The sequence below is a fragment of the Callithrix jacchus genome, chromosome 7, assembly GCF_049354715.1.
Source record: "Callithrix jacchus isolate 240 chromosome 7, calJac240_pri, whole genome shotgun sequence".
NCBI lineage: Eukaryota > Metazoa > Chordata > Mammalia > Primates > Cebidae > Callithrix > Callithrix jacchus.
In genome coordinates, this window is record NC_133508.1 from 23,039,765 (window position 1) to 23,050,849 (window position 11,085).

Here is an 11,085-nt window from a genome sequence, read left to right on the forward strand (position 1 = left end):
AGGCTTTGTTTGTTCCTTTTCATTTTTTCCTCTGATCTTGTCTTCACACATTATTTCAGTAAGTTGATCTTCAATCTCTGATAGCCTTTCTTTCCCTTTATTCAGCTATTGATACTTGTGTATGCTTCACGAAGTTCTTGTGCTGTGTTTTTCAGCTCCATCAGGTCATTTATGTGCCTCTCTAAACTGGTTTTTCTAATTAGCAGTTCCTGTAACCTTTTATCAAGGTTCTTAGCTTCCTTGCATTGGGCTAGAAGATGCTCCTTTAGCTCCGAGGAGTTTGCTGTTGTTACCCACCTTCTGAAGCCTACTTCTATCCATCCAGTTTTATGTGCTTGCTGGAGAGGAGCTGTGATCATTTGGAGAAGAGGCATTCTGGTTTTTGTAATTTTCACCATTTATGTGCTGGTTTTTCCCCTCATCTTTGTGGATTTCTCTACTTTTGATCTTTAAAGCTGATGACCTTTGGATGGGGTTTTTGTGTGGTGGTCTTTTGCTGATGTTGTTGATTTCTGTTAGTTTTTCTTCTAAAAGGCCCCTCTTCTGCAAGCTGCTGCATTTTGTTTGTGGTCTACTCAAGACCCTGTACACCTGGGTAACTCCAGTGGAGGCTGCAGAACAGCACAGATCGCTGCCTGCTCCTTCCTTTGGGAGCTTCGTCCCAGAGTGGCACCAGCCTGATGCTAGCCAGAGCTCTCTTGTAGGAGGTGTCTATTGACCCCTGTTGGGAGGTCTCTCCCAGTTAGGAGGCATGGGGGTCCCTTAGCAGAGCTTGAGCACTGTGGTGGTAGGTCTGCTGGTCTCTTCAGAGCCAGCAGGCAGGAATGTTTAAGTCTGCTGAAACTGTGCCCACAGCCGCCCCTTCTCCCAGGTGCTCTTTCCCAGGGAGATAGGAATTTCATCTGTAAGCCCCACTGCCTTTCCTTCAGAGATGCCCTGCCCAGGGAGGAGGAATCTAGAGAGGCAGTCTGGCCATAGCCGCTTTGCCATGCTGTGGTGAATTCTGCCCAGTCCAGACCTCCCTGGGGGGTGGAGAGAGAGATTGCCAAAAAAAAGTTAAAGCACTGTTAGGAGAAGTCTGCCTGCTCAAGCCTCAGTAATGGTGGCTGTCCCTCCCCCACTGCAAGCTCAGTAGTCCCAGGCCAACTTTAGACTGTTGTGCTGCCATTAAGAATTTCAAGCCAGAGGTTCTTAGGTTGCTGGGCTCCATGGGAGTGGGACCTGCTGAGTGAGACCACTTGGCTCCCTGCCTTCAGCCCCCTTTCCAGGGGAGTGAATGGTTCTGTCTTGGGCTTTCAGCCGCCACTGGGGTATGAAAAAAGAACTCCTGCAGCTAGCTTCGTGTCTGCCCGAACAGCTGCCCAGTTCTGTGCTTGAAACCCAGGGCCCTGTTGGTGTAGGCAAATGAGGGAATCTCCTGATCTGCAGATTGCAAAAACTGTGGGAAAAGCATAGTATCCAGACCAGGTGGCACAGTCCCTCATGGCTTCCTTTGGCTATGGGAGGGAGGTCTCCCGGCTCCTTGCACTTCCTGGGTGAGGCAGTGCCCCACTTGGCTTCTGCCTGCTCTCCGTGGGCTGCACCCACTGCCTAACTAATCCCAGTGAGATGAACTGGGGACCTCCATTGGAAATGTGGAAATCACCTGCCTTCTGCATTGGTCTTGCCGGGAGCTGCAGACCGCAGCTCTTCCTATTCGGACATCTTGCCAGATCCCACCAAGTTTTTAAGATTCAATTTTGTTGGCAAGTCTTGAAATGTTTCTTAAACTTTGCTTTACATCACAGCTGACGAAAAATGTGAAGGAACTCTAGCTGAAGCCCATGGTTTTGCAGAAACTAGACTGTAATACTAAAATGAGGCTGTCTCAGGGATCAGTAGTTCTTTGCTGTGAAGGGCTGGATGTAAATGTTTTGTGGGCCATAATGTCTGCCACTGTGGCTTGAAAGCAGCCCTAGAAAACACTAAATGAATGGGTGTGGCTTTATTTCCAATAAAAATCATGTACTGGGTTGGATTTGGTCTTAAGGCTGTAATTTTCTGACTCCTGCTGTCATCAATGAGACATTAACCTGTTCATATATTAGGAAAGAGTATAGAAAAGTGGGGAGAGAGGAGGTGGGAGACAGGGATGGGGGGAGAGATTGCCAAAAAAAAGTTTAAAATTAGTAGCCTGGGCAATGTAGTGAGACTCCATAGCTACAAAAAGAATTAAAAACTTAGCTGGGCATGGTGGTATGCTCCTGTAGTCCTAGCTATTCCGAAGGCTGAGGAGGGAGGTTTGCTTGAGCCCAGGAGTTCAAGGATGCAGTGAGCTCCAGCCTGGGCCACAGAGTGAATGCCCATCTAAAAAAAAAAAAAAAAAAAAAAAAAAAAAAAGAAAAGAAAAAGAAAGAACCCTTAGTTATCATTGGGAGGGCTACACTACCTAAGACAGTGGTTTCCAAATCTGGTCATTTGGAAGCACCCAGGAAACCTATTCATGATAGATTTTCAAGTTCCATGTCCACAGACTGCCATTCAATAGGTCTGTGAACATTTTTATATTCCCCATGAGAATCCCTGATTTAAAAAATCAAGAGAGTTAAAAACCCACAAAACTATTAGACTAAGAGAAAGAAATAGGAAAATGAGGTAATATAGATTAATTCTCATTAGGGAAATGGTGAGGTCCCAGGTCCAGAGTGCATGCATTCTATTTTTACTCTTGAGTTGGGGCAGAGAGCTGAGTTCTAATCTTGGCTTTGGCACTGACCACTGCCTGACCTTGAAGAAGTCACTTAGCTTCTCTGGGCTGAGGTTTCCTCATCTGTAACATCTTTTCCAGCATTAAGTTCTATAAAACACAGGTCTATAAAAACACAGATCTATCACAGTAGATTCTGGGAAATTCTCATCTTTTGTCCCCTCTCATGTAATTAAACCTAGTGTTTAAGAGTGATAGACAAGCACAGATTAGGGCATTTAATTGCCCTTTGGCAGAATTTTCACAGAAATGCAAAAGCAGAACTAGGACAAAATTCTGAAGGGCATGCAGTTGAGAAAAAGAGTTACTTTACTCCTCAGGATTTTTTTGATGAAATAATTTTCATTGATCCATCTAGATTAAATTAGCAATTGTAATTTTCCCAGATCACTTCGTTGGTCTTCTGGGCTCCTTTACCATGAGCACGCCTTCAATTGGCCAACTGTTTAAAAGATACCAGCTCACAATAACAAAAAGATGGAGTGAAGGCAGGCTGGCCAGAGGCTCCACGAGGTGATGCAGTTGACTCTATGGGAGAGGAATTCACTATTTAATTTTTTTTTAGAGACAAGTTTGCCCAAGCTGGAGTGCAGTGGTACGATCATAGCTCACTGCAGCCTCTAACTCCTGGGCTCAATTAGATCCTCCTGCTTCAGCCTCCTGAGTAGTTAGTAGTTGGGTCTACGGGCATGGACCACCACACTCGGCTAATTTTTAAATGTTATATTTTTAGTGACAGGGTCTCTTTAGGTTGCCCAGGCTGGTCTCAAACTCCAGGCCTCAAGTGATTCCCCTGCAGGTGTGAGCCAGTGTACCCGGCCTAGCACAGGAATTAAAAAAGCATGGCAGTTTCTGCCCTTTAGGAAGAATGACTCCTATGTTTTTAATACAGCAATCTATATTAATTTTTATTTTTATGCTTTTAATATGTCTGTATTATAGGAAGGAATGGGGCCAGTTATTTTCCAAGCTATAAGATGATTGTGTACAAAAGTCACTACAGTCACTGATTTTGTGCTATTTAAAAATTCCAAGAAAGGTTGTGTGCAGCAGCCTCATCTGTGTTCAGCCTCTCGGCCTCATTGTGTACATTTGTACATTATATACGTCACCATTTCACAACATGTAGTTTGTAATCTCTTACATTTAACTCTTAACCACTGTTTTCAAAGTGTTGTATTCAGGAGTAATGCTTGATACTAACTTTTGCCCTTCTATGAATTAGAAATAACTTCCTGGAACTACTGTGGATTCGAATCCAGGAGTTGCAATGATCAAAATGAATGTCCACATTTAAACCACCCACAAAGAACATTGAATTAAAGCTCCCAGCTGACCACTGTCAATTCTACAATAATGCAACATGTATGTTCTTAGAAATCACTGCCCTAGGCAAAGTTGCACAATGAAAGTCCCAGAGCTTCCGGGAAAAATGAGACTAGGGACACAATATCCCAAAATGTAATGAATTCCACATTGAAAAGAAAGATCCAATAAAAACAGCACAGTTACAAAAACGCTAACTGGTTGGGAAATGTATAAATACCAAAATAGGGCAGGTTACCCTGAGAAAGATCTAAGGCACGCCTGTGGTTGTGGGCATCAGGACAGCAGCGCTTGGGTTATTGTAGAGAGGAGAAAGGTGATCTGATGTTAGGTAGAAACATGTCACTTCAGATATGACTGAGTGCAACCCATCACAGGTGCAGTAAAGTGAGGTGCTGGGGATGTCTGAAGTGTGGGTGTGTTGTGTTTCCTTATGCAGCTCGGTTCAGTTGAGGGCAGTTCTCTCCATTCACCTAATGTTCCTTGCACACCAAACAGCACACAAGCAATGTGAAAAGTGCGTTATGCTCAAATTTTTCTCTAGTATGGTGGGTCCCCAATCTTTTTGGTGCCAGGGGCCGGTTTTGTGGAAGACAGTTTTTCCAGACTGGCAGGGGGCTGGGGGATGGTTTTGGAATGAAACTCTTCCACCTCAGATCATCAGACGTCAGTTAGATTGACATAAGGAGCGCTCAACCCAGATTGCACACATGTGTAGTTCACAGTAGGGTTCGCGCTCCTGTGACAATCTAATGCTGCTGCTCATCTGAAAGAGGCAGAACCCAGCTGATAATGCTGGCCAGCTGCTCACCTCCTGCTGTGCAGCTAGGTCAACAGGCCATGGACTGGTGCTGGTCCATGGCCCGGGGGTTGGGGACCCTTGCTATAGTACATCAGTTGCATTCAAAGAAATATGAGTTATCAAAGCAAGTGCTACAGACAATCGGTGGTAACCTGGGACCAAGAGGAATGCTGTAAGTCTTTATCCATCAGGGACATTCCAGTGAAGTTTCAAAAAATGCTGACACATGCAGAACTCAGGTGGCTCTAAACTAAAAACAAAGCATATGACTGTATAGGGTATTTATGGAAGAGATTATTTTCCTCTACTTGTTCATCTTTGCGGTAAAGTTGTGGAAGTTTCTGTTATCACTGATTAAATAGTTCCCAAACTGACGGCAAGGCTCCAGAAACTAAAAAGATTAAATTCCACTTTTGTTTCCTCAAGGATTGGCTAAAGACACTGTCAGGACGGAGTATTTAAAATGTGTTTGCCACAGAAACACACAATTGGGACAGAGGAACAAAGGATTCATCTTGTGAGTCATCAAAGTGCTTTATTTTGTAAAGCCCGGCTCATGACTGGAGTGTACTGTTAGCACTAGGAGATAACAGGGCAAATGTCCTCACTCTGTCCAAACAGTTTATCAACAGAAATAAACGACAGAGACTGTTATAGACAAAAATAATAGCATTTTGTAAACTTCTAAAAGCATATACAGATTGGCCACCAAGGAAATAGTCAAATACCGTATATGTACCTTCTCTTTACTTCAGGGTCTCATGGTGACAGTCTCGGGTCAAACCACAGTAGAACTTAAGGACACAAAAACTGATCTGATGCCAGAATTAGTGGTGCAGGGAAAAACCGAATCACAGCGTGAATTACTTTAAATACATAAAATACGAATTTGTACACTATGTTACAGTGGTGTTAACACTGTCTGCTGAGGATGACAAATCTATGTAAAATCAGTAGACAATATAGGGAGGGCATGACCGCTGGCTTTCAAAGACGCTGTCCACTAGATCCACATTCACTGGGCACAGCTGCCATCTGGATAGCCCTGAAGTAAAGCTCCTGGAAAAGGCAGTGCGGCAGGGAGATCTGTTGAGTTGCGATTAACAATTAAAGGGAAGATTTTTTTTTTTCATCTTTTCTGAAACTGGCCATAAAAATTGTATCATGTTTTAAACAAGGAGTTTCAAAGGCACGCCTTTAGCGCAGCGTTGTATAAGTTGATAACCTATTCTAAGCAAGACTAATATTTAAGCTCAATGCCTTTTGGAAAATGCAGGAGAGTTGGTAGATATATGATCTAGGTTGGAAATTTATAACATGATTAAAAACAATCAGCACAGTTTAGGGCAATGAACTTACATAAACCAGACTGGGGTGAACTCTCGTTCTAAAAAAATCATTAGGTTGATAAATGTACATTTGGAGTGGAAAAAAATCCTCTTCCTTTTATTGTGAAAGACTGTCTACCATGTACTTTCAATAAAACACTCACGTAAAAACATGACTGCAAGATATGTCTCAAAATGTGACAAACATTATTTCACCTACGCTGTGACTTTACATGTAAACTTAAAAAATCATATGCTATACATCAAATTTTTAGATTCAAAAGATATCCCTGTTTTCCTAATAATGTAAACAGTAAAACTGAGGGTTTCAGTTAAAGGGACAATTTTTAACAAAATCCCACTGGTCAAACATGAACATCTTATAATTCAGATCTGTATTCAGTAACAGGAGAATTGAGAGTTTTGACGCTTTGCTGGTTTTCCCACAGTGGGAGATGTAGATACCATTGCCCCAAACTATGCACTTTTTGGGTAAGCTTTACTTTTATTTTGTAGCATTAATTCCTATATTGCAACGTAAGGGTGTAACAATGAAGGCTCCAGGCAAGAAAAAAGAAGTAAGCAGTTTTCCTGGACATATTGGCTGAGGTGAAAAATGTATAGGGGATCAGTGGGGCATCAGCTGCTTGTTGGGGGAGTGGTGGGAGCTCTGGACACGGGGGGTTCCTGACAAGGCTGGGCCCAGAACCCTGAACCAGTACACATGGAGACGCCAGCATTCTTCCGTCCGGTGCTGGGGGCTCAGGTTACCAGTGTTAGGGAGTGTCTGCGTGCAGGTAGAAGTGGAACATTCACTGTAAGTTTTTTCCTTGGAATCATCATCATCATTATTATTATAATCATTATTATGAATACTGTCTCGTATCTTTCAACTCAAAAAAAAAAAAAAAAAAAACTGATCCACAGTTTGTTATGTGATGCCAACATGGGTACCTGACATGCACGTCCTTCTCCCCTCCCCCACACGTGTGTTCATCCATTCACTCGGCCACAGCTGGAATCAAAGGGTTTTTGTTGGGACACATTCTGACCAAAGTGGATCAGTTTTCATTAATGACTTTAAAATGCACACACGCGCGCACACTCACCCCCCCCACCCCAAAACACACATACAAAGTCAGAAATAGCTAGAACGATGCTGGGAAAATCAGGTAGCTGTAAAGCGAGTAGCCCCCACATCAGTCATCTTGGCCTGAAGATGTAAACAAGGAGGTTTGCTTCCTGCAAGACGAGTACTTCACCGAGTTTGGTTTTCATTTTTCCTACGCCGAAGCCACCTCTGTCCATCCCGTGTTCACGTCCGCCTGAGGCTGCACAGGAGGTTACGTCAAGATGTGGCCAATAAAGTCCAAAAAGCGCTTTGAATACTGTTCCGGGTTCACGGTGGAGATCTCTGCACCAGCCTGGGCAGTTTTGAAGAAAGGACATGTTCATATGATGTTTTTGATTTCCCCAAATTACTACTCAGTATCTACAGCTATTTCCAACGGTAGCTGAATATACAGCAAGTAATTTTCAAATCTATGCACTCTCTGCTTTAAAAATCATCACTCAAAATACACTGGTGCTCGTGGCTGAATAATTGAGGTTCTTACAAATCTGTGTCTGCACATGAGACAAAGGGCGACAGGAACACCAGATGCTACCACGCACGTCGGGGCTGTTGCGACTCACAAAAAAACCAAACTGGCCACGTTTGGGGTGTTCCTCTCAAACAGTGGAATTGTTCAGAAGCCATGGAAACAATACTTTTATTATACTTTTCAAGAAGGCAGACTGGAGCCTGCTTGAGAATGACATCAACATTTGGCAAAAGGGAAACCTTAATGATAATGGCTTAGGACTGCGTCATTTCTTCAGGACCCCCTTAGTTTCTGACAGAGGCACCCAGCTCAGTGTTCTAGCATGAGGGGCAACAACTGCAGTCACAGGTTCTGGGACAGCTGCCCCCAGCCCATTTCCAGCACCGTACCCAGGTGAGGCCCAACACTCCTGGCTGCATCTCACCCACGGGGGAAGGAGCTGGCTTCCCTTGGCAGCAGCGCACAGGGGTGCCACTCTTCCCCTGCACAGAGTCCTTAGAGAACAAGCGAGCCTGCCCCTTCCAGAAGTTCGGTGGGGGATTTTCCATTATGAGATGCAGGGTGCAGGCCAGCACACTCAAGGGAGTCATTGGCCAGTTTCCTTAACTGCAAAGGGCAAGATCAGAGTTTTGCTAAGTGAGCAAGTGCTGCTTTTAGACACCCATGTTCATGGGGGAACTTGTAATTCCCAGGCCTGGGCTGCTGGGGTACTACACGGAGAAGCGCAGGCTCGAAGACAGAGAGTGGGCCCCAGCAGCAGCTTGACGTAGCATTCCTTTGCTACGAGTAAGGTTTTGTTCTTGCAAACTGCCTGTGAGTGTATGCCATGTGGCACATTATGGAGGCAAACGTGGAGCCACACTGGGTAGGACACACTCCAATTTCACAGGATGTGTATGTAATACAGAAACAGACATTTACAAAGCATTTGTCCAGAAAGCTCATCTATCTGTAGCAAAACCCCATCAGCAAGGCCATAGGATCTCTGGGTGAGCTGAAGGAATAGAAGCTCAAGCGGCCTCTTGAGGTCATCCAAGTGAGAAGGGTCACAGGGGGATTCATCCCAGTTCTCCTTTCTACACACCATGGTTTCCAACCAGAGGTGACCATCAGAATGACCATGGCGGCTCTTGAACTGGCCTCAGAATGAGTGAATGGGTGGTGGACCTGGTACAGACAGTGTTTAAAATTCACTCAAAAGTTTGTCAGGTGGAAGCCACCATGCACTCTAACTTACCGACGTGATGGGGACAGTGAGGTCTTGCCTGCGCACAGCAGGACCACAGCTGTGGACAGTGTGACTGAAATATTTCTTTGGCAAACAGAATATGGTGTTAGGCTGATTTCCATTTTAAAATAGGAAAAAAAGAGGTTTCAAGTGAGTTTTTGGTTCTGGTAAATCTTGGCTAGCTCTATACAGTCTGTGGGAGGCACCTCTCCTTCCAGGGCCAACAAGCCAGGGCACACAGTGGTCTGTGTGGGGTGGGTTCTACATCTGCAAAACCAAGATGGTGCCCTACAACACAAGCTTAGAACTCAGCGAGTTGGAAAGTTCAGCCAGGCAGGAAGGGTCTGCAGGTAAGGCAGGGGAGTGGGAATGAACACAGAGCAGGAGGGGTTGGGTCCTGGGGAGGAACCCCATCTCTAACACTTCCTACTAAGAGGCCCTGGCAAGTTACTCCTGAAGCTGTCTTCCTCAGTTTCTGTAACTGACAAAAGCAGGTATCCTAGTGTCTCTTTCACAGGCTTCTCATGGGGGATTCAACAGCTTAATATACAGCCAGAGCAGTGATAATTCCCATCGAGCACATTAAAGGTGAGTAATTAATATTATGCAACTTGGATTTTGCACTCAAAAGATTTGTGGAGTGGAAAAAGTAAAACTCACTGTGAGAAAAGAAATATCCTGTATATCTTGGAAGTGTCTTAAGCAGACAATCATGCACTGATTTTAACATTTCATACTAAAATACTTAACTATCTTCTTTAGCACTTTTATCTCTGGAACATTTTTCAAACAGAAAAGAATCTGTATCACATCCTAGTGACGTGCATGCCTGTTAGTGTCCCTCCGGTGTGAAAAGAGATGTTCGTGTTTAAGTGTCTCGCGGGAAGCCACAGGGAGCTGTGGCCAGAGCAGGGGTGAGCAGGAGCATTTGTGGGTTCTGCGTCTTATGCTCACAACACGACTCCCACAGGGCACAAGCATCACTAAAAGGCTTTCATGGCTCAGTAGAAAGCTGAGTGGCAGAAAGGAGTGGTCCCTGCATTACAAGCCATACGGAGGAGCCAGGAGAGAGAGAAACAGATACTCACGCCATGTTTAACAGTTTTTGCAGCATGGGCAGCTTTCTTTTTTGCATCATAATGAGTAAGGATGTCAATAATTGCCATGAAGTAGACCTCCTTCCTAGGTGAGTCTGCAGAGAGACGAGAGTAATGACTGCGGGACATGTGCCAGCATGGGCCATGTCGCTGCTGAGGGAGGGAAAGAGAAGTGGGGCTGGAGGGAGGGGATTCGGCAGCATGCAGATGGAAGGAGTCTAAAGAAACTCCATACCACTCCTGCGTTTCCCGACTAAACAGACACCTTGCCTCTCTGATCAGTCCCCCTCCAATTAAAAAGAAACAACAACAAACAGCATCATAACACCTGGGTATTTAAAAATAGTGTATTTCTTCACACCAAAAACAATTACACAATCATTAAAGAAAACGCAGATTCACAGAAGACTCAGTTCCACCCCTGGACCTCCACTGTTGATACCCTGGTGTTACGATGCTGTTTGTTGTTGCATCTTCGGAAATTGGAGGGGGACTGGGTCATAGAGCCAAGCTATCTGTGTTAGTGAGGATGCAGAGGGAGTGGTGTGGAGTTTGTCTGCTATTTAAAAAGACTCTATAAGGCTGGGTGTAGTGGCTCATGCCTGTAATCCCAGCACTTTGGGAGGCCAAGGGGGGGTGGATCACGAGGTCAGGAGATTGAGACCATCCTGGCCAACATGGTGAAACCCCATTTCTACTAAAAATAAAAAAAATAGCTGGGTGTGGTGGCGCGTGCCTGTAATCCCAGCTATGCGGGAGGCTGAGGCACAAGAATAGCTTGAACCCAGGAGGCAGGAGTTGCAGTGAGCCCAGATTGCACCACTACACTCCAGCCTGGCAACAGAGCAAGGCTCCCTCCAAATACCCTATAAAACAAGTAGAATTATGCTCATTAATCCTTTCTACCATTTGATGTGCTGTTCATAATTCTCACTGGAGACAGTATCAGAACTG

The 11,085-nt window shown here is 44.7% G+C and overlaps 1 protein-coding gene and 1 long non-coding RNA gene across 5 annotated transcripts in view; one reads left to right on the forward strand and one right to left on the reverse strand.

Moving 5' to 3' along the window:
• Nucleotides 1-11,085, forward strand: part of LOC144576886 (uncharacterized) — an 86,143-nt gene that overhangs the window by 65,443 nt on the left and 9,615 nt on the right. The window lies entirely within an intron of this gene.
• Nucleotides 5,390-11,085, reverse strand: part of PIP4K2A (phosphatidylinositol-5-phosphate 4-kinase type 2 alpha) — a 175,221-nt gene continuing 169,525 nt past the window's right edge. For all 4 annotated transcript variants that reach the window (XM_002750093.6, XM_009000035.5, XM_035306939.3 and 1 more), the window contains 2 exons: nucleotides 10,123-10,226; nucleotides 5,390-7,626 (listed from right to left, as the gene is read on the reverse strand). In XM_002750093.6, the coding sequence (XP_002750139.1) occupies nucleotides 7,546-7,626; nucleotides 10,123-10,226 (185 nt within the window). In that variant the 3' untranslated portion in view covers nucleotides 5,390-7,545. The remainder of the gene's footprint in view (nucleotides 7,627-10,122; nucleotides 10,227-11,085) is intronic.